Source organism: Colletotrichum fioriniae, assembly GCF_027942845.1.
Source record: "Colletotrichum fioriniae strain IMI 355084 chromosome Unknown scaffold_6, whole genome shotgun sequence".
Taxonomy (NCBI): Eukaryota; Fungi; Ascomycota; class Sordariomycetes; order Glomerellales; family Glomerellaceae; genus Colletotrichum; species Colletotrichum fioriniae.
In genome coordinates this window covers 1,359,205-1,382,192 of record NW_027076842.1, presented here as the reverse complement: position 1 = coordinate 1,382,192, position 22,988 = coordinate 1,359,205, and the positions used below count along the sequence as shown (strand labels likewise).

Sequence of the window (22,988 nt, the reverse complement as noted above, 5' to 3'; positions counted from 1 at the left end):
TGAGATCGCATCGAGATGGTACTGGGGTATGGAAACCTTCATGTGTCGTGTCGCGTTGACGGGCTGGGGAGGGGTGTGTCTGTGATCCGTCCCGCTAATCCAGACTCCAAAGACCAGAGTACTCCGTACAGCCGCCCCTGCTCTCTCCATCGAGTCCATCCTGTCAGCTTAGCGTGCAAAGGGATACTAGCCGCTCACTGTCCGAGTTTCTAGCGCCCCGAGACGTCGACAAACTCCCTCGAGCACTAACACGTTTGCTGTACCTTTCACACCGTTTCGCAGGGAGCAAGAGACTACCCTGGCAATAACGCTAGTCGATCCCTGGTCCCAGTCCCTCCCAGTCTCCTCCCTCACCCAACATCGACTTCGTAGGCGAAGATCGAGAATCGAGAAAACGGTCCGTCACACAGCTCATACAGCGCACATAACACGCCCCTCCTTATCCTTCCCAGCGGTATAGAATCCGTGTGACCGCCGCAAAGCAACTGCGGTAGCTCAAAATTCCCGTCACGGGGCTTCCCCGACTACAGTAGCCGCATGTTCTAGACTGGCCTGAATATGCCCAATTCAGCGCATTACCTGCTGTAGCTGGACATACGTCCGGCCGCATTGATTGGGCTGCGAGGGGCAGAATACGGTATGGATCCCATCAAGCCCTTCCGCGGCACGGGAACGGGTAACACCTCTCTGCATAACTAATGCTCTTTATATTTCAAAAAGCACTGACGGGACCTCCCAGCTCTCAAGACGCTGAAAAACAACAAAGGAGCCTAAGCCCCTTTCGAGTTGATTGTGATAGCAAATCTCGATTCACCACCGTTGGGACAGAATTGTCAATGACAATCTGGCATGCTTGACAAGAACCGGTTTTGGCATGCTTGTAACAAGTTATGTTCTCAGTCTCTAGACCGTCTCGGCGATTGAGATAACGGAACCATATTCGCAATTCATCGCCCACAGCATGCACCCACCAAACGCGACACGTGGATATACAATATTCGGCTACCATTCTCGGCCAGCTCAGGCACAGCGATGCATAGCGGCGACGTTGGTTTGCTTGTGTGGTTGCAGAGTGGACACCTTCGAGTCAACAATTACCTTTCAGATCCGTCATGATGGAGTAAGATCATGACAAGTAGCACCATCCCACCCGGGACTCAGGAGCTTCCCAGGAACTCTGAGGGTGACATGCGTACAACTTTTGGCACATTGTGCCCTGGCTTCGCTGCGATGGATCTCGAACTGGACCCTTCATGCCGAGAACCTCCAGGGGTCAACCTGTGTGTAATCCGTTTGGTGATGCTAATCCGAGCCGCAGAGAAGAAGAAAACGGCGCGGTGCAGCACGAGGCGGGAGAATGTATGAAAAGGACCCTCCAACTCTCTCCCTACCTCATGCAGCCAGCAGGTGTACCAGAAAAGGATGAAATGGTGGGAACACAAGCACACGGCCCAAGGATCCTTCATCCTCTGGACCCTGAACTCTTTCATGTGTATCGAAGATCATCCCGTTTATTTGGACCTGTCAACATGCTGATTCGTCAAACTATTCCTAACGACGCTTCTGTTTCGTGATCTAGAGAAGCATTCAGCACCAGGGCAAGCTCGCAAGCCGGCGTTGCGGCCGATGGTCTCTAAGCTCCCGGCCGGTGCGAAACTAGCGCTGAAGGCCTTGAGGTTCCTCCATTGACCACATAATCCATAGCATCAGGGCGGCCGTGAGCTGACGATTCTCTTCCGGTACTAAAATCAGCGCAGAACAACAAAATAACCTCTTTGCACGAATCATTTACTCGACATAAGAATGCGTCTCCGAAGCCAAATCACATCCTGCACGCGTATTGCTCTATCGAAGGCCACGACACTGTTCTAAGCATACCATACCGCGTCCGGCGTATCCATCTACTCGACGAGATGAAAAGTCTCTTCGATGCCGACCGGTTCATACCGTTTTGACAGACAGAAAAAGGGGGGAAGGCAGGAATCAGGGACCTAACGAGGGCCAGCATTCGTTCCTGTCGTTCCTCTGATGTCATCATGCACCTCTCCTCCAGTCTCGCTCTCCCAGGCTCCAGCAGGGCTGGTTTTGAGTTGGTCCCTTGGTTCACCACAGAAAAACACATCTGGGTCCAGAACCTAGCACGAAAGAGAAGCAGGGTCTCGACTTTTCCCACATTTGCAAAGATGACGACAGCATTCAACCCAATATAAACCTGACCTTCTTCCCCGGAGGTTGTCCCCCGGACCAATCTCACTCGCTGCCGACATGCCGTAACGGATCGGTATTGTCTTACGCCTCAAACGGACATGTACGCCGGCAGGCGGTCGGCCAACCCAAATGCTCACACTTCACTTTTTCGAATACACGCATATGCAGCACGCAGCCAAAATGTCTTTTTTAAACTTGTTTCCATTGTTTCGCAAAGGCATGCAAGCACGCAAGGAAACTTGTACCTACACTGCTTACTCGTCTGCTGACTCGCCCGCGGGGTGCTGAACCAAGCAAGTTTGGAAGAATGCACAATTATTTCAGTTTGGGTTGGGCACGGGAAGCCTTCCAAAGTTCCAGAACACCTTTTGCTGATCAATGATGAATGTCCGGGAAGAAAAAAAAGTTGGCTCTAGATCTCCCTCCTCCTCCCTCCCTCCCTCTAGGTAAGTATGATCCTTGACCGCCCTTTTCTCCCAGAGTTGCGTCCCTTCACCGGAAGCTTGGAAGTAGTACCCGGAATCGATCCGTCCCAGAAGAAGGCACTCCCTGGAGCATTGGAGAGAGAGCCACTACCTCCGTACATACTGCTGATGACCCCTGGCCTGTTGTGCTTTTCCTCTTTTCCCTTGGTCACTGTGGGCGACGTCCACATTGCCGCATAGTGACGTCAGTGAAGCAAAACAGGCGCCCCATTGTTTCCACTCCCCTTGTCGAAACGTTCACGTTGCAATTCCCCTTGTCACCCTGCTCCGTTTCCAACAATGGTCGCCGTTCGAGGCCGTTCCAAAAAAAAAACGACAACAACGAATTGCTACCTTGAATGCTGAGTCATCTCAAACATACCATAGACGCTCGCTTCACACAAGTCACAACACCTCATGGTTTCAATACTTGCGGACACCAGTCTTAGGGCATTCTCATAAACTATACAAAAGAAAGATATTATCTAGCACTGTTCCTTATAGGCCCCGCCTTCTTCAAGAGTTTCGAGTGCAATAGTGCAATAGGTACTCGGTTCCGTGCACGCCTGACTAGCCATCCCCCATCTAGGTCACTTTACGCCGTCTGGGTCTTGTCTCTGAAGCGCTATAGTTCAGTCTACCTAGTCCTCGACCTTAAGAGGCTCGACGTTCCAGATCTCCTCGGCATACTCGTTGATGCAGCGATCACTGCTGAAGAAGCCCATACGAGCTACACTGGTAATGGACTTTGTGATCCACTCCTCTTGGTTCTTGTACGCCTCATCGACAAGGTGGTGCGTCTCAATGTAGCTGTTGAAGTCGTCTGATACCAAGTAGTAGTCTCCGTGGTCACGGACGGCCGAGACTAGCGCGTGGAAATCGGACACGGAGCCGAATGTGCCACTGTCAATGGCAGAGAAGACCTTTGCAAGGTTCTCGTCAATCGAGTGGGTTCCATAGTTGTGCGCGTGGCGGAGATCTTCCACATCCTCGGCAAGGTTGCCAAAGAGGAAAATGTTGTTCTCGCCAATCTCACGAGTGATTTCAATCTAGGCTAGCGTTAGAAACGATCGTCCCGCCAGTTCCATTCCGTCGGGTTCACTTACGTTGGCGCCGTCGCACGTGCCGATAATCAAGCCGCCATTGAGAACAAACTTCATGTTACTGGTACCGGATGCCCTGCATGACACGTTAGCCGAGACGCCGTCGGGGGTGAGGATGGTGGTTCACTTACTCGGTACCGGCAGTGGAGATATGCTCGCTCAGGTCAGACGCAGGAATGATCATCTCTGCCTTGCTGACATTGTAGTCCTCCAGATAGATGACCTTGAGAAGGTCGCCGATTTCCTCGTCATTGTTGACTACTGAACCAACACTGTTGACCAAGTGAATAATTTGCTTGGCCATCCAGTAGCCAGGTGCCGCTTTTCCTCCAAAGATGGAAACTCGGGGAGCAACCTTCTTGCGATCCTCCGGCGACATGGCCTTGAGGGTGAGGTAGCGGTGGATGACACCAAAGATGTTGAGTTGCTGACGCTTGTACTCGTGGATACGCTTGACTTGAACGTCAAAGAGTGCCGCAGGGTTGACGCTGACGCCTAACGTGGTCTTTATATACTTAGCGAGGCGGACCTTGTTGGCGTACTTGATCTCGGCCCATTCCTTGCGGAACTCCTTGTCGTTGACGCTGAGCTCAAGCTGGTTCAACTTTGTCAGGTCCTTCAGGAAGTCGTAGTTGCCGCCAGTCTTGGACGCGATGAGGTCAGACAGGCGAGGGTTAGCCTGGTGCAACCAACGTCTTGGGGTAATGCCGTTGGTGACGTTGGTGAACTTGTCAGGGCCGTAGATGTTGACAAAGTCCTTGAAAATGGTGGTCTTGATGAGATCAGAGTGCAGCTCAGCTACACCATTGACCTTGTGAGAGCCAACAATTGCCAGGTACGCCATGCGCACCATCTTGGGTTGCGACTCTTCTATGATCGAAACCCTGCTGAGAATTTCGCGGTCGTTGGGAAACATCTTCTCGACGCTCTGAAGGAAGAAAAGGTTGATGTCGTAGATAATCTGCAAGTGTCTAGGGAGCAAGTGCTGAACCAAACCGACGGGCCACTTCTCCAGAGCCTCGGGCAGGACTGTGTGGTTGGTGTAGCCAAAAGTGGCAGTGACAATGTTCCATGCCTCATCCCACTCAAGCTTCTCCAGATCAATCAGGATGCGCTGAAGCTCAACAATCGCCAAAGTAGGGTGAGTGTCGTTCAGCTGGATGGCGACCTGATCGGGGAACTCTCTCCAGGGGCGCTTGGACTTCTTGAAGCGACGAACAATGTCATAGAGGGAGGCAGCACACCAGAAGTACTGCTGCTTCAGACGAAGCTCCTTTCCACGCTCAAGGTTGTCGTTGGGGTACAGAACCGCGCTGATCGTCTCGGCGCGCTGCTGGTCAGCAACCGAGCTCTCGTACTCACCATTGTTGAACTTTTGGAAATCAAATTCTCCGCTGGCAGCCTTGCTGGACCACAAACGCAAGTTGTTGGTAGAAGGTGTAGCGTAACCTGGGATGGGGACGTCGTATGCTACGGCGGTGACCGTCTCGCCACCCTCCCAGCTGGCGATAGTCTTGCCATTGGAGTCCGTCGATTTTGTGACATGGCCGAAGAATTGGATCTTGAGGATTATCAGCACTCGTTCGAAACTGATCTCTCTCTGAACAACTCACATCGACAGTAACATCGTGACGGGGGAACTCCCAGGGGTTGAAGTCAAGCCAGTAGTCGGGCACCTCAACTTGGTAGCCATCGATAATCTCCTGCTTGAAGATACCGTACCTGTACCTCAAGCCATAACCCCAGGCAGGGAAGTTGAGGGACGCAAGACTGTCGAGGAAGCAAGCAGCCAAACGACCCAGGCCGCCGTTTCCAAGAGCCGCGTCATGCTCCTGCTCAATCACGTCCTCGATGCGGAAACCAAGGTCATCAAGACCAGCTGTATGATGACGTTAGCACAGTATCATTCTAACATTGTTCGGTGCCTCCTTGTAACTCACCCTTGGCAACGTCCTTCAAGCCAACGTTCAACATGGCATTGTCGAGGGCACGGCCCATCAGAAATTCGAGAGAGAAGTAGTAGACACGCTTTCCATCTACAGTGGTCTGGCGCTGCTGAGTCTTGTTCCACTGCTTGACCAGGCGGTCACGGAAGGCCAAACTGGCGGCGGAGTAGGCCGCCGTCTCGTCGCAGTTGAACATGCTGCGAGCCAAAGTGGTCTCGACGTGACGAACGACCTCCTTTTCGAACTCATCCTTTGTCTTGAAAGGGCCGCCCTGGGCTTTGGACCAAGCCTCACGCTGAGGCTCGGGGATGGAAGCTGTTCAGAGGCCATTAGCTCGTGATCCGATGTTGGCATTGCATTTGGTAGTAGCACTGGTGTAAGTGAGAATGTGTGGCAGGGGAAAACGAAGCTACTGGATCCTAGTGTGGCGTGATGGAGCTCGCGACGATCAGTGCGGGGTACTTGGGCCCGGGCTGAGGAGCTGCCCCTCCAAGCTCCACGAAAGCTGCGCGAGAGCTCGCTCGCCCACATCTTTCGGAAGCTGGCGAGCACATGGCGTCTGCCCCCTTCCCCGGAAGTCATGCAATTGAATGGAGAAGACAGAACAAACTCACCCTCGACGCTCTTGATCTCTCCAGCACCGAAACCGGTGAAAGTTCTCTTGTGCTTGGGGCGCGAAATGCCGGCTGGGCCAACAGAGCCCTGGATATCAACAATGGGGGCGCTGGTCGAGGGGCGACGCTCCCGCACAGGGAGGCGCTCTTCCGTAGCTGCCGACATTTTGAGTAGCTGTCGTACGATGGAATAAAGTGGTGGTGAACTGGGGAGTCAATTGGCTCGATCGAGTCCTGGAACTGGTCTGGGGAACTGTCAAAGCACGTTTAGTTAGCTATGCTGGAGAACCCTTCCTCGGAGAATACGAGAGACAAGAATGCGGAAATCGAAACACCACTCGGTCATACGCGACTGGCGAAGAACGAGGGGGAGGCGACGGAGGATCAGGAGGAGGTCCAGACTATTTTGACGGGCGGAGCGAACGGGACGTACAGGACAGGCCCAGGATGTTAGTGGGGAGAAGAGCGGGGTGTTTGGCGGTGCCTGAAGCTCAGTCCACACCACTCGCGGCCGGGATTCGTACTCAGCTCAACGCGGACGAAGCGTCTCAGCTGAAAGATGAGCAAAGCTGGTGGAAGAGCTTTGCTGGAAGATCCAAATTTGAATAGCGTTCCCTAGGTGAGGTTGTCTGCAAAGGAGCCGTCAAAGACGATGTAGGAGATACTGATAGCTCTACGGTGCCAACGAAGCTTGGTAGAGGCGAGGTTACCAATGGATGATGGGAGGACTCCTACAAGGTTCACTGGGAGCTCTGCGAGTTGGAAGAAGAGAGTGGAAGATGGGGGAGGAGGGGTAAAGTAGAAGGAAAGGTCAGAGGTCAAGAAGAGGAGGAGGGGGATGGTGGGACACTTATTAAGAAGAAAAGAAAGAGAGACGAGCGAGTCGAGGTGAGGTAGGTACGGAGCATCTGTATTAAGGTAGCTACTACCCCTCGGGCATGGCATGCAACGGACGACCATACCCGATGGACAAAGGGCAAGGAGAAGCAGAAGCAGCTCCCCCATTCATTGTGCAAAGTACCTGACTACCTGCTGTGCTGTGCTGTGCAGGGTAGGTAGGTGGGTAGCAACGTAGGCAAGAAGGTAAAGGCAGTCGGTCAGTCAGTCTCGATGGATTGCTGAGGTTGGCGATTGCTAATTGCTACCTACCTTTTTACATGGAGATGGGCACGGGAGGTATGGAACATGGGGCCTGGATCATGGGCAGTGAGTGGCATGGCCTGGTTGCTATATGCGGACAGAGTGTAATGTGTTGGTACACGCATGAGATGCTGTTAAGTATTTGCATGATCTTCTTGCCCAGAATGCGCCAGTCTCGCTGAAGGTACCGAGGCCAACAAATGTGGCACTTTTCCCCAAGAGTGTCAGACAAACCCAGCATTGTTCCAAGGTCCACGGTCTGAGGTCCTGAGGTCTGGAGAGGCCAGACTACTTTTTTATTGGGGCTGATCTGACAACCCGCACACACCAGTGAAGACGCGATGGAGCTCTGGAGCTATTGAGCCCCATTTTCCCTGTCCGGTTCCCCATCCGTCAGGATATTTGGGTTTACGCTGGGCCACCCCCCTGGTCTGTTTCTGGACCGGGTGTCGTGGGACAGAGGGAGAGAGACAGAGGAAGAGAAAGATAACTCCTAGGGGAAAGAAGAATACCACCTGATATGACCTCATCTTGCGGCATCGCAAAAGGTTGGCGAGAAACCTCGAAGCAGTGGATAGTCGACAGTCGAAGCTCAACAGGATTCATTCATTGGACGGGCTGCGGCTTGTTTTTGGTGCCTCGAGCTAAGGTACTGCGATTCAATGCGGGGTGACTTTGTGTGACGCACGGTGAGTGGGCAAGCGTCCCAAGAACGCAACCCCAACAACGGTTTACACCTTGACTTACTTCTCAAGCCTCCCTAAGTATCCATGATGTGAAAAGCTGAGGAATGGAAGTCAAAAGGTAAAGTAAGGTAGGGCAGAGTAGCGCCTACCTGATCTACTCTGCATGTGGTGTCTGTGTTGTCGCCGGTCCAGCACATCATGATGCTGATGATGAGACGGACTGGAATCGGCCAACCAGTCCATCCCATCCCACTGCGGTGAAGATGTCGGTCAGGACACGGTGAGCACCCCATTGCCCAATTGCTGTGGCGTACTGCTCCGGTACCTCAGCAACCTATCAGGAACCTCATCAACCTTATGCAGCCCCAAAGACACCATTCGGTGCGACTGCAGCAGCCGCCAGTCTAGTGATGCTGCGATGCATCAGAAAAGAAATGGGCGGCAGACTAACACCAAAATACCTGCACCTGGCGAGCGTGGGGAAGGCAACCTAAGGTAAGGTAGGACCGGCGCCCCTCCCGGAATGTTCATCCCAGACCGATACATGTCGTGCCTCCTTCCATGTCTTGGTATTACCTACTCTTTGCTCCGTGACTTCCTAGACGACTGAAGGAGAAGGGGGGGGATCTGTCAGATACAAAACAAGGCAAGTCGAGATATCAGAATCTGAGAGTATGGTCCGATTGTGACGGGACCAACCAAACCGCAAACCCCGAATTAGGCAATCCGAGAAGGAGGGAAAGAAGGTTCAAGGGGACCCAGCAAAAGATGCACCCACATCAAATTGCGCACTTCTGCTGAAATACACCACCTTACCTGGCTGGGTCTGCTCTCAGCTCTCATGATAATATGGCGCTGACTCAACCACTCACTCATTAACCTACTCACTCGCAGCAAGCTGAAAGGCAACCCCAAGCCTGCCGGAAAACCGCATCGTGCAAATAAGCATACCCCAATTCCCCCATCCCCCCAAGGGAGGGCAGAACTTTTCAAATCTCTTCCTGCCATTGTCCCTCTAGCAACTAACGTTCTTCTCGTTGCCCACGGCATGCGGCATCCGTTACCTGGACGCTTCCTGCCATTCCAGCTGCCCTTAGCTGCCAGTCGCCTCCCGGGTGCGGATGCGGATGCGGGACACACGAAGAATGCCAGCACCCCGGTAACCCGTAAGCTCGACCACGGCTGTCCGGCCTACGAATGCCTTGCTCCTTGACACGTTGCTTGACGGGACGGCGTATCCGTAGTTTTTTATTTGGCCTTAGTAAGTAAGGGAAACATGGTGATTCACCAACCCCCAATCGACTCGACTCGACTCGACTCGACCAGACTTCCCCCTTCACTACTCCCCCAAGTTCCACGACAAGAGGACTGGACTAACTCCTGATACCAGCGCCAACTCTGCTATATCGCCCGGGATAGATAGAAAGCTTGACAGTAGGAATCGTGAATAGTGACAGGGGAGGATGAAAACCCTCTCCGCTCTCGCCGAACATCCCGTTTGCGATTGCCCCACCGCTTCCTTCTTCCTCTAATTCTTCGAGGAGTGGGTTCTTCTTCAGCTCCATTCTTCAAAAGTCTGATAAACTCCCACCCCCCAACCTCTTCGAATACGGGCCATGTCTCCATCAACATGCGTCAGACAGCTCTCTCTCTCTCCTCCCTCCCCACCTTTCCTGTCGTCCAACGGAACCAAGCAAGTACCCAAGACAACAAAAGCGAGCACGACATGATAACGGGGATCCGAACGGGGGAACTGACACACTCACTCACTATCTTAGGCTAAGGGTCAGTTCACTCACCTTCCAGTCGGAATGCAATGTAATATCTAATATCCTGCCAAAATCTACCAACCCCCCAAAAAAAAAGTCTACAACAATACATCACCTGATATTCCTGGGTCCTGTCTTCGCAACCTATCTTTTACCCTCGAATCCATGGCTATCAAGGCCCACTGAAGATATCATACAAATTTACGGATCATTTAAGCACGATTCCGCATTAGTAGCCATCATTAAACGAATGACCCTCACCTGCCGTTAAAAAACTTCAAATGCAAGATATCACCACATCCCACATCAAAACAACTTTGTAGCGAAACGAATGAATGAGAACAAAAGATGCAGCCGCTTCCAGCAGCGCATACACAGCCTTGCGTGATTAAGACATATAGTATACAAGTAGAGGAAAAAGAAAAGAATATTATCTGCCGCAATCGCGAAGCCTCAAGCCAGCCATCTGCGGGGTTTTTCTTCTTCTCTCTTTCTCGTGAGACCCGATCCACGTCCCTCGTCCTCGCTGTTATTGCCCACGACCAACCTCTCTATCTCTCTCACTCTCTCCCGAATCCGATTATCTGGAATCTGGAATGGGCTCTTTGAGTATCCATACGTTGTGTACACACAACGAACGTACTGGCACGTTCCTGGCACACGAATGGTTCGCATATAGAGATGTGCTTCATTTGGCTGTCGCAACTCTCTCCAGCTATCAATCAGGCCCATACGCTACCGCTTCCAATAGGGTAGATGCTGTCGCTTTCCCAAGTTCCGAGCATCATCCCAAAATAGAGACAAAAGAAAACGAACGGCCAATTCATCACATCATCTTTGAATTTCCCGTTTCCCATACCATACTCCAACCCATGGCGTACTTTTCGTCCCAGAAACGCTTTCACATGGGCATCTCTTCCACCACAGTAACCCGGCGTATCTCGCGTAGGCGGGCAGCAACCGGTTGCGAATGTCCATCTTCAAGCGATTGGTTCCGTGATGCAAAATGGAAAGGAATTGTCGTGCCGTGCTGTCCTCAAGTCGAGGCACTAACCGACGATTTCCTCGCACCCGTGTCGTATCGCAAGCGAGCGTGTAAACCAGAGTGAACGCCGTCCAAACGAGGTGCCGCCCACAACGCCCGGCAATGCTGTAAAACGCTGACCCGCAACAGAGGAGATGAATCTAAACATTAAGGAAAATTTGTAGCCGAGGCAACTGGCGGTTTATAGGATGCCAGAGTCCCTAAGAGCGTTGTTGAGGATCGTCTCCTTGACGGCCGCAAACACCAATCGGATGTTGGATGTGTCGGTTGCTTGAGTCAGGCTACAGTTGGATTAGCCCCCGCCCACCGAAACAATGACGCTTTCACTTACTGGGGATACAGGTTGAGGTGTGCTCGATTGACCTGATTGAACCTCCAGAGGAGATACTTGGCTGCTTTGTTGACGTCGTTACCGCCCGAGTAGTCTGGGAAGTAATTGCCCAGCGGTGAACGTCCAAGCTTCTGCTTGAAGATATCCACCTTGTTCAAGAACAAAATGATACTGGTGCGCATGAACCACCTTGAGTTCACCACCGAGTCAAACAACAATAAACTTTCCATCATGCGGTTCTGCAGACATTAGTACACAGCATCGGGTGGGAGACATGGCTTCATGGGATGACGTACCTGGCTGCTCTCCTCCAGCAAAACTTGGTCGTACTCGCTAAGGGCAACGCAGAAGATAATTGAAGTGACATTTTCGAAGCAGTGAATCCACTTCTTTCTCTCACTTCTTTGACCACCAACATCGAACATGCTGTAGAAATCGTCAGCAATTGTCAAGTATGCGCACAATCGATCACAAAGCCTCACTGTATGCTGAGTTGTCCCATCTGAAATCTTGTCTCGTATATACCAGTTGTCTTTGTTCTGGCTCTGAGAACATCCATTTCGTTCGGCAGGTAGTCTGATGCTACGATCCGCATGACCTCTTGGAAGAAGCTGACGCCATCTTGTTAGCACTTCTTGCCCTGGCACCTCTAACACTCCAATTGAGCACACTTACTACTCTGCAGAATCCATCAAGTAGAACTCAGTCTGCCTCTCCATGAGCTGTTCCCTCGCGGGATCGCTCCATATTGACTGGATAGCGATTCCAATCTGGGGATCGATGTGTGCTTGCGGGCCGGATTCGGCTGTGTATTCCATGAGGAAAGTGGCATACGCCTTGTTCTCTTCGATTACCGGTTCGATGTCGAATTGTCGCATGGCTTGGATCACCGCTTTTGCGCATTCCACCAGGTTCTTGAACACGGTCGGGCGGTAGTTGTAGAGTTCATCTTCCGAATAGCCCTTCAGATGAATAATCTTCATTTGCTTGACTATCGTGGATTTACCACTTTCTCCGGATCCTGCATGGTTGTCAGCAAGTCAGCTCCATCTCAAGATCCCGCAGGATTGAAGTCTGGCGTCAAAAACCTACCGAGCAGGAGAATCTTGCATTCCCGGCGTAACCTCTTTGAGTCTTCTTCCAGTTGTCGATCGATTGCCTGACTCTTCTTTTTCTGTTCCACCTCCTCATTGTTTGAGCTCATACAGGCACCCATTTTCGAAAGAGGCCGGGGCTTCGGTCGAGCCGTTGACGGGAATAATGATGGGACTTGGGGGCGTCAAATGTTCGAGTGCAGGGCTCGTTGAGCCTTCGAAATGATTTAACCGCGCGTGAGATCCCGAATGGATGCACGTTAAATGCCCATAGTAGTATTAGATAACGCTGGCGAGGAGAAAATTAATGGCGAGGCTGAGATGGATCGCAGGGCGTCGTCGTCGTCGATTGGTAGTGATGATCGTTTGGTCGGCGGAGGACTCGGCGGTAACGTAGGCGTTTCGGATCAGAAGACTTCGAGAGAGGAGACAGCGACGGCGAGGATCGAAAGCGAGAGCGGTGAATTGCTATGATTGTTTATCGAACGGGGTGAGGATGGACGGATGATGAGCGACGACCCTGAAGATCGGGGATGGGCGGGAGCTGTCGAGGGAGATGGGTAGCGAAGGACGGAAGACGAGAGTGCGACCGGGAAGGCGGGCAAGGACAGTGTCGGAGGAATAAATGTGGGTATCACCAGGACCTCGACAGGCGGGCGGGTAAGTGCAATTGGGTACGGGCCCAAGCTGGTAAGGTAAGCACCGATGTACCTTTGGTACCGAGAGCGACACCTTTAGGTACCTTTGGGAGTACCTTGGCAGCGAAGGAGCGTGCTGTGTGAGAGGTGCTTGGGTGGGTGGGTATAAGGTATGGCAATATGGGGAGGAGACCTGGAGACCTGAGTCTTGTAATACTGAGATCAGAGAGACGGGGATTTGGTAATGGAAGGTGAGGTGTTTGTAGACAGACAGCCTGGGTGTGACAAGAAAGCGCGTTCGGCCCAGGGAATCAATGGGACAAGAGATCAGGCCGTACTGGCGGTTCGGATCTGATCTGTCAAGTGACGAAGGGGAGTGAGGGAGATCGGAAAAAGAAAAGCTGGACAGAAGACTGGAAACGAGTTGGAGGGGAGGAGAGGGCCAGTGAGGAGAGCAGGTGTGGGTAAAAGGAAAAGGAATTCTGTCGTGCGGGAAAGTGTAAAGTTGATGCTAGTGGTGGGCAGGCTGGACTCGTGGAGTTGCGAGAAGCAGCGGTCTCGATGGTCAGGTACCTCTGCACTGGAATCTACGGATACGGATACCTCTGCCGCCACCTCACACCTCGCGATGTACTTAAAAGGCACTGACGGCAAAGAAGTGAGAGGACCAGAGCCAGACGGGGAGAAATGGGCGAGGCAAGGCGCACACACATACACACACGTCCCCCAATCCCATACGCAGTCAGCTCAGACAATCAGACCCATTCAGCCCAGACACCAACCACCCGCCCTCCCTTCCCGTCGGGGTCCCTCAATCCTCAGTGCTCACCCCCTCAGGTATGCGGCGGCATGGGTGACAGGGACACGTTCCCAGCGCAGAACTAACTAAGTGGTGCAGCAGGCCCCGGCAAAGTTGGCAAGGCAAGGCCAGGGCGGCGGGGTGCGGGTGAGCGTGTGGTGTGTGGATCAGGATAGGCATGTACAGTACCTATGGGCCTTGTCTCTTTTGCTGTGAGTGAGTGTGTACCAGTATGAATGTGGGAGAGAGGATAGAGAGAGAGAGAGAGAGAGAGGTTTTGTGTGTGTGTGTGTGTGTGGACGGGGCGGACTCGGTCTATGCCACCTGCGGACAGCTTCTTCAATCGACCTGGACAGGTCTTGGCCTGCCGGAGGGGGAACAGGCCGAGCAGGGAGTAGCCGGGAGAGGTATGCAGTGCTGATGGTGTATAGACCTAGACGAATGTACCTACCTAAGGTAATGTGGTTAGGTTCCTACATATTTGCTTACCCACGTCCTTTTCTCAGCTTTCTGAAGCACAGTTGAACGCTGGCCGACTGCTTCTGAGTGTATTTGAGGGGAATGGAGGTATCTGCCACTTGTGGCTTGGTGGTGGACGGGATGCTTGGGACTAGTACATGGCACAGGGTGAACAAGCAACCTTCAGGTGCAAGGCACGAGCTGATGATGACAGGCCAGGCCTTCGAGGTTTGGGGAGTTGAGGGTGATAAGGAAGACCTTGCTCGAACGGTAGGTACGCGTGAATATCTGGAGTGACTTATTATCGTGAGAGCAAGGCAGAATGTTACCTACGCCTGTGGACATGTTCTAAACAATTGACACGGACTTTCCCTCAATCTACCTCATAAGGCAGGTGAAGTAATCTTAGGTAAGCATGGAAAGATACTTGGCAAGTGGTCGAGACGGGCAGGTAAGGTACTTGCAGTCTCAGGTTGCTATTGGATTGGGGCAAGAACACAGCAGAGAAAAGAGCGGGCAGGAGCTCTCCTGCTCAACTTAGGCGGTACCGCTAAGAACTGGGACAGACCAGCGGGCAGCTCCACTCGTTTTAGTCTCTTCCCTCTGCCGCATGCATGGCATTTAAATCACTTTCATTGGGCGTACACCCCGGTGACCCCGGCCAACTCAAGCTCTCGCAGATATTTACGGCTCACGGTACGTACCGACTTCTCATCTCTCCAGGCATTTCGGGATATTTTCTGCTCCTTGTTGTTCTTGCCAATCCCGGCTGGGCTGGCGCTTGTTCTCATCCCTTTTGATCAATTTTGATTATTTGACATGTCCCCCAGGTGGCCCCCAATAATGTGTAATATGCGAGGCAGCCGGGCTTGATCAGTGATGGGGACATTGGGACGGGAGCCTCATGGAAGGGGAGGGCCTGAGGTAAAGTAAGGCATCAGACAGTCGGAGACTTGGAAGAAAATAAATGAAGCTGTTGGAAATTGGAAATTTGAGCAAGGGGCAGCTTGCCCATCCAAGCTGAGGCACGGTATGACATACGCTATTAACAGGAGTACCTACGGATACAGATATAGCAAAAGGCAAAGTGCAAAGTTTAATGGGCCATGCTCCTGGCCTCAACCTTTTTTAAATCAAGGTCCACGTGCGTGCCTCTCATCCCACCACGTCTTGGTCCGTCTTGGTCTTGGCCTTGCACTTCGCGGTAAGGCATCGCGTACTTATCCGTAGGTACCAGGCACTCTGCAAATTGAGCATGCACCAAGAGTCCATCCGACAACGCGAGTCCATTCAACAAGGTTCCGCCTCTGAGAAGGGCATCCTCGTTCTGCAACACCACAGAAAAATTTCAATCTCAAATCAGATTGATTTTACCCTTACCGCCCCTTGGTTCGCACTTGCAATGGAACATGCCTTCAGGCCGTTCCCGAATCTTCTACTACAACGGAGTATGGACTGAAGGAGAAGGTGTTGCCCTCTCCTCTCACTTTCCCATTCCCGCCCGACCCGATCGGTATCTGCACCCGGATGTCGTCTCCTGCCACAATCCAGATTATCGGAACCCGCACTTGCTTTACCTTACTTTGTGTTCATCAACCAAGGTAGGCACCATTGTAGATCATACGTCTTGAATTCCGCTGCATTCTCCCTCTCCCAGTCTCGGAATTCTCTCATTTGTGTTGATTACCCCGTGCTCGTGTACTCAAGGCTTCATTCTGCCCCACACAATTCATTATTCTTTCTCTCTGGATGACTTTCTCTCGTACCCTCTCCACCATTCCCCAACAGATGCGGAAGATGCTATAAGCTTCAAGGTACGGACGGATCTGGATCTTGATATTGTCTGGACCATCATTATATGTTCTTAGGCCCCAAGAAATTCGGCCCATCCAGGAAAGTCACACAAGATTCACCGCGCCCGGCAACGCGTCTCCGCATCCGGCAGCCCCAGACGCTGTCAATGAGCGAGCGCCGTCTTTTGCAGACTGAATGGAAGAGGGGGCTAGGCAATGGAACAAGTGTTTCAGTCATCACTCCCGAGTAATGACCCTCCACAGCCCCCAGTCTGATCCCGACCCGCGTGCCCGCCAACATTTCAAGACGTTGGTTTGTCGACAGACCATCCCTTCGCTGCACCATTGGACAGTTAATATTGGGTGAAGTTACTGCTTCACGACAAAAACAAACAGGGAACAGATTAATTCGCAACATGCGATGCAAATGCCGACTTCTTCACCAACGACTTTGCGTAGCGACTTGGTGAACCCTGGCATGAGGCTTCACGGCTCAGCAACAATCGATCTTCTTCTTTCTGGCTGCAACGATTCATCAAGCCTCAACCTGAGGCGGCCAAGAACAAATGACCGCCATCAATGACGAGCTAAGTGGCATTCAGTCATCGGATCCCGAAGCTACAGTTTGAGCAGAAAAGACGGATAACCTCTACCCGTCGACTAGGCGTCTGTGGCGTGAGTCCGGGCTTCTTCTTGCTAGTTGACTGTGCAGATCTACCCATCCAGCATCGGCTGGCTTGCCATGTACGGGTTGATCCTCAACTACATACCTATTGCTTCGGTCGCCGCCCCGCATCACACCGAGGAATGCAACCCATCTCGCTCACGAGTCACAAATGTACACAGGCGAGGCGGAACATGGAAGCTGCACGCGGCCAGAACGTCGGCGATGCTACGGTCACGATGCGCTTGCGAGCGCAGATGCAACAGGACACAAACCTTCCATCATTGTTTGACCGGTTTCCCGTCTAGTCGAGCTGCGGTCTACTGGCCACGTTCCAACGTCGCAGTGTTCCACCATGCCAGGACTCGGCAACTCAATTGCTCGACAAGCCATAGACCTCAACCCCTCAAACCTCCCAAACGACTTTTCAAAGAGACGGTTGTCCGTCCCTAATTTTCTGCTGTTACACGGAGCCCAGACTCTCCTCGTGAAGCACTAGGGGTGGAGCATACGAACAGCACGGCAATTGACCATATCCAAGTCGGATGCACAGAATTCGGACCACGGAAACCTTATACACGCTTTGGGCACTTTCATCGCTCCTCGAATTCCAGCATGGCTGCAGCCCCATCCTGGCTCTTGGCCTTTCTCGCCTCAATATGAGGCTGCACTCTTGCGTTGGAAGTTGGAGGTCATCGAGCCGCAGGTCACCATTTGTGCTCCAATTCCACATGATGAGGCTACGAGCTACTGGTTGTACGAGGTTGTACGAGAAGTTCTAACTTGGGACCCTCCGAATCACGCCAATGTCTGATACTCTTCCTCTCAACGTCAGTCTAGCCCTTGACAAAGGAATTTAATACCGACCTGAGCTTAATGGTCGACTCCGCACCTGTGTCGTGACGGCATTTCACATTTCACGGCAACTCTGCCGTATGAGTTCTATAGGCTGTTTTCGTGTCAAGCCCGACCGAATACCTCTCAAGCGTTGCAGGGGCATCGGCCGCTTGCCTTGATGACGGGAAACCCTGGTCTCCTTCACGCTTTCGTCAGAAAATCGACCCTGATTGGGCCCAATATGAGTATCCTCTGAGCGCCTCGCCCAATCGGCTAGCGTCAATGGCCTGGCGGTTCACAGGCCCTTTGGAACAGATATCAGCAGGGAGCACACGTGGGAGAAGGAGGCATCAAGTCTCATCTTCTCTGACCAGTTTGAAGGGCCAGACACACAGACATGGGTCAATCATCAAACAACCAAACGGTCCGGCTCGCCATTGAGCACCTGTGTGATCAATGTTCAATAGACCTTGCTTTCGTAATCTTGAGCTCGTCGGATCATAAGAGCGTGGCCAGAGCTACTCCCAGCTATTCCACGTACGCCGGTGATCTCGGCTGGCCGGGGCACTAATTCTCAAGCGCCGTAATCGTATTTGAAGTCGCATTGGGAGACGAGCGCCATGCCATCGAGACAGCACGACTAAGGCCTGTCTGATAAGATCTTCATCCGAGCAAGCCTTACGCCTGAACATTTTTCTTCAGCGATACGGATACTCTCGTCGGAATCCCCTGCCAGACTTCTTTATCAGCTTCCCAAAGAAGACAAGACCCGATGCACGTCGACTTTGGTGGACGCCCTGCCCCTCGCCGGCGTAACTCGAGCTTCCATGCCTCTGCTCGGCGCTCAGCCGGCCGGTGTGTTTTTCTTAGCCAGGCGCTCCAGGCCGGGATGCAGGACATTCTCCGATGAAGTTTTTCAAAGTCCGGCTTTGCGACAACGGCCCACTCTTTAGCCTGCAAATCATACAAACCTCTCAATAGCATTTAAAGGGTGAACCCCAAACGCGGCAATGTGGTCGACGTATTCTTCCTGGCTCCACGGGCAATGGAAACGGCCGAAGATGAATAATGCCGTACCTAAGATCGCCATATACACCTGGGCGACATCGCTAGAAAGACCTGTTTCATGACATCTAGGACCAGCATGTTATCCGTGTGTTCAAACAGTGGCATTTTCGGCTTCTGGAAGCTGCATCGAAATGTTTGCGAGTATCTTAGAAAAAGTGTATGGGCGGTGATCGGAAAGTGTCCTCGGCCGTCTTAGGGTCGACCCTTCAAGAGCTTCCTGGTTTTGGCCAATATATCACATCCGGACTCCGACGGACAACGGGTCTGGTCTTTCTGCAATATCTTCAGCCAAGCCAGCAAGTTCAGGCGAATAGCCTTCCCGACTTCATCGGCAACGTGTCCCACACGTTGAAAAGTCGAAAAAAAGGGTGTGCTGGGCTTTTTCGTGGGTGTCCTGAATGTTTCACGTCATCTCATGAGGAGCCCCCTTTGTCCCTGAGTAATGTTTTTGCCCACATTACGAAGTTCTGACTCTGTGTGGTTGATTTCTGCTCGCATTCTGCCGTTGAAGAGTCGAGAAACTTTCTGTTCTATTCAGGTGATGAGACCTTTTCAAATCTGGGACGAACAGAGGCTCCAAGGCGCATGATTCGCCCCAGAGTCTCGCAACGTCGTCCTTTTTTTTTCATAAAAACATCGGGTTGTGGAGGGTTTGATAAAGCGGCAGGAAAAAGGTTATCTCCTTTTCGGGTTCGTGAATTGGAAGGGGTATGGTAACATGGCCGACTATTCGATCAAGCTTCTTTCTTCTTGCCACGTGCTTGAGGGGGCATTGATTCTGGGATGTGTCATCTTTCGAGTTCGAAACAAAGTTTTGGGCTGTTTTCTCGAAAAGGAGCGTGGAAGCCGCAAATTCGAGGTGGCCTTGTTTTCTCGTCTTTCTTCGGGACTTGTGTGTGTCTTTATGTCTTGAGACTTCGCTCCGAGTGTAAGTTGGACTTTGGTTTGGCAGGGTGTCTGAGTATCCTGGGGAGAGGATCATCTGGATAGGTATTTCACAGAATAGCTAGAAACTAGGCAGCAGAGTTGAGACGGGTTGAGATGTGGAAGTTCGTCGGAGAGATTGGTTAGTCGGGCGGTTTATACGAAAATTGTCCGTAGTCCGGGGCGGGTTCGTCAGCAACAAGCTGATCGGCGTGATATCCGGACCATTCGTCCGGGGCGCAGCCGAACAGAAGCCCTATATTTCCGGGTGTACAAGGATACGTGAGCCGCGACGTGGCGCATCACACGATGTACCAAATTTCCTCTTTGTGTGCGAGGGAGGATTTGTGAGGTGTTCTTGACGGGTATTTCCAAGCATGACAAAGCTGACTATGCTCAGTAGATGGCGAGATCACGGGGTTGTCGTCATCTATCGCGCGGGAAGGTCTCCTGCAACGGGAGGATCAGCAGAAATGAGTTTTAGGATTGGTGATGATCACATGTGGTGGAATTATGTTTGTGAGAAGAACTTTCGAGTTTTTTTTATTTACGCTTTCTGGGCTTAAGAGCTTGGTCACATCGGGGGCTCAGAGCAACTTCAATAGATGAGGTCCTTTTGGAGGAGACTGATGATTGCATCATGAGTCTAACGCCTGGAGGCGCGCCCAATTAGCATTGAAACGAGGGGTTCTGTGGGTAGGAAGAGTGTCTGAAGGATTTTGAACATTCTGTCGGACTCCTGTTGCGATAGAAAGATAAATATCTAGACATCCGCCATCCTATCCTTTACTATACCGTTCTCGAGATCATCAAACAGTAACGTTAATCACAAACACACATTAAAACCAACCACTCTAAAGAACCAGTATAGACACGACGTTTTGAAAATCACAAGCCATCATGATTGCCTCAAAGCCCATCGTTCTCTACGGGCACAGTATGTTTTGTTTTAGCCTGAGATCCTCATTTCACCCCATGAGCCTAGGACAGATGCTAATACCTCCATCACAGGTTACACCCCCAACCCATCAAAGGTGGTCATGATTCTCGAGGAGCTAAAGATTCCATACGAACATGTAACGTCTCCTCTCTCTCTCTCTCTTCATTCCACCCTCCTGACCCTATACACACATCAACCTCATCAACCATAACCCACCCCCAGTGATAAAACAAATAGCACCCCCTCTCCCCACGATGCGAAGCCAACGTCACTGCAAGACCACTACACACATCTACACTCATTTACTTACCTGAACCACCTCCACTTTAGATCATCATCGACCTCGCCGTCGTAAAGGAGGAACCCTACCTCTCCATCAACCCAAACGGCCGCCTCCCGGCCATCAAGGACCCTAACACGGGCATCACGCTCTGGGAGTCGGGCGCCATTGTCGAGTACCTAGTCGAGACTTATGACGACACCGGCGCGCTGTCCCTCGCGTCGAGAGAGGATAGGTTCCTTTTGAAGCAGTGGTTGCATTTCCAGGTGTCTGGCCAGGTGTGTGCGTCCTTGAATTCTTCCTAGCTCACATGTGTCAACTTATATGCTCCCGTCGTTTTACCATTACAACATCCCCCCCACCCTTTTCTGGACTTTACCGTTTATTTTATTTCTTAGGCATAGTATGAATGGATTTGGTCTCAATAAGGCAACGAACAGCTCACTGTGGTTTCCACCCATCTAGGGCCCGTACTTTGGCCAGCTCGGCTGGTTCAAGCTCTTCCACCCCGAAGACGTCCCTAGCGCAAAGGAGCGGTACGAAGAGCAGACCGTCCGCGTCCTCTCCGTCCTCGATCGCGCTCTCAAGGGGAAGAAGTATCTCGTCGGAGACAAAGCGTACGTTATTCGACAGAAAGGAGATCCTCACCCACCCATCCCATGCATGCTTCCCCTTTCACACTCCCCATTCTTTCTGACCCCCATCATCAACTCCCCCCTTTTCCCATCTGGATCTTCTCTGCTTTGCTATGAATAGCAACTTGGACCCAGATATCCACTTTTCTCCAGAAAAAGAGAAAATCCACTATTACCACCCATCTAGAGCTCTTTGCATGATTCTACTCATTGTAACTAACGACAATGGGGGCTGTGTGCTATGTAGGACCTATGCTGACATCGCCTTCATGCCATGGGACAACCTCGCTAGAAAACTCATTGGCGAAGGGTGGAACGCAAAGTGGGAGGTCGACTCCAAGTATCCCGACTACGCCGCCTGGGGTGAGAGAATCCGCGCCCGGCCTGTGGTTAAGAATGTACTGGAGACCATGGGAAAACAGAGGGCTGCTGAGGAGGAGCAGGCTAAAGCTCAGAAGTGAGTGGATGGGAGTCGAGTCAGGCTAGAGTCGATATAAGCTGGCTACATATGCGTATGTTGTTGTCACACAGAAACCCAATGATTGTATTCTGTCCCGTAGGATAAGCGGAATAACCCATATGATATTGTCCTTTTTTATATATATATATGAATATGTGCAAACGAAAACCGTGGTGGCTTGGACAAACAGTCCATCTTCCACCGTTAGTCATTCACCATCCGTCTCAAGACGAGGGCTGGGCTGACGACAGAATTACCAGAGCCGGTGACAACCGGAGTCGCGAAGCAAAATCTAGTCCTCCCAGATGGCAACTTTGGCCTTCTCGGCGTCCTCCAGCCGGCGCTTCTCAGCAGCCTTCTCCTCCTCCCTGCGTTTCCTCTCCTTCTCCTTGACAGCCTTGTCGTAGGCCCTCTGCTCCTCTGTCATCCGGGGCACTTTCACGCCCAGGGCGCTGGCAATCATGCGCCGGGCCACGGCGTCTGTCTTTTCTGGCCTGGGGCGTGATGAGGCGGCGTCCTGACCACCTCCACCACCACCCGAGGAGGCACCGGCACCAGCAACGGAGTCGACGCTGCCGTAGGGGTTGGGGAAGGACCTGTCTGCGGCGTTGTAGGTTGGTGAGATGGGGGTCGGCGGCGGAGCCTTGGCGCCGTCGCTTTGGGGCTTTACGGCCTCTTCTTCTTCCTCATCGTCGTCCTCGTCTACGTCCTCATCTTCCCATGAGTCTGCCACTGGTGCCTTTGTCTTTTTGGAGGATGGTGTCTTTTTGCTGCTGTCTATTGAGAGCTTGGAGAGCGAGGACGTGACGTCTGACTTTTGACTTGAGGAAGGCATGATGGTGATGTGTGTGTATGGATAAATATTAGACAAGTCGGAGAAGAGAGATATATATAGGTGTGTGAGAGAGATGGCAGAACGTTGCTTGAGATGGACAGGAGGTTGAGATGGCTAGGAACCCGGGTGCGGTTCCGTCGGGAAGCGAGGTAAAGAGTGGGTAAAGTTCCGGGTAGCAGGGAAGGTCGATCGGTGGACGACGGGGCGGTGGTGTTTGGACGACGCCGATGAAGGATCGACAAGGTGAGGGTGTAGC

The 22,988-nt window shown here is 52.1% G+C and overlaps 4 protein-coding genes across 4 annotated transcripts; 1 reads left to right on the top strand and 3 right to left on the bottom strand.

Annotated features, from left to right (window-relative positions):
* Nucleotides 1-3,313: 3,313 nt before the first annotated feature.
* Nucleotides 3,314-6,501, bottom strand: GPH1 (Non-essential glycogen phosphorylase; the record flags this gene model as incomplete). The annotated part of the gene is made up of 6 exons (XM_065757496.1): nucleotides 3,314-3,721; nucleotides 3,779-3,851; nucleotides 3,907-5,336; nucleotides 5,389-5,654; nucleotides 5,716-6,036; nucleotides 6,336-6,501. The coding sequence occupies 6 exons, from the start codon at nucleotides 6,499-6,501 to the stop codon at nucleotides 3,314-3,316; spliced, it is 2,664 nt and encodes an 887-aa protein (XP_065613839.1).
* Nucleotides 6,502-11,156: 4,655 nt separating this feature from the next.
* On the bottom strand, nucleotides 11,157-12,522 carry GPA2 (Guanine nucleotide-binding protein alpha-2 subunit; the record flags this gene model as incomplete). Its single annotated transcript, XM_053189582.1, has 6 exons — nucleotides 11,157-11,256; nucleotides 11,307-11,545; nucleotides 11,603-11,732; nucleotides 11,789-11,917; nucleotides 11,982-12,327; nucleotides 12,399-12,522. 6 exons carry the CDS (start codon nucleotides 12,520-12,522, stop codon nucleotides 11,157-11,159), a joined length of 1,068 nt encoding a protein of 355 aa, XP_053053035.1.
* Nucleotides 12,523-20,482: 7,960 nt separating this feature from the next.
* N0V96_005798 (uncharacterized protein) lies at nucleotides 20,483-21,898 on the top strand (the record flags this gene model as incomplete). Its single annotated transcript, XM_065757495.1, has 5 exons — nucleotides 20,483-20,519; nucleotides 20,594-20,658; nucleotides 20,853-21,080; nucleotides 21,268-21,419; nucleotides 21,685-21,898. The coding sequence occupies 5 exons, from the start codon at nucleotides 20,483-20,485 to the stop codon at nucleotides 21,896-21,898; spliced, it is 696 nt and encodes a 231-aa protein (XP_065613838.1).
* Nucleotides 21,899-22,189: 291 nt separating this feature from the next.
* N0V96_005797 (uncharacterized protein) lies at nucleotides 22,190-22,732 on the bottom strand (the record flags this gene model as incomplete). Its single annotated transcript, XM_053189584.1, has 1 exon — nucleotides 22,190-22,732. The coding sequence occupies one exon, from the start codon at nucleotides 22,730-22,732 to the stop codon at nucleotides 22,190-22,192; it is 543 nt and encodes a 180-aa protein (XP_053053037.1).
* Nucleotides 22,733-22,988: the final 256 nt, after the last annotated feature.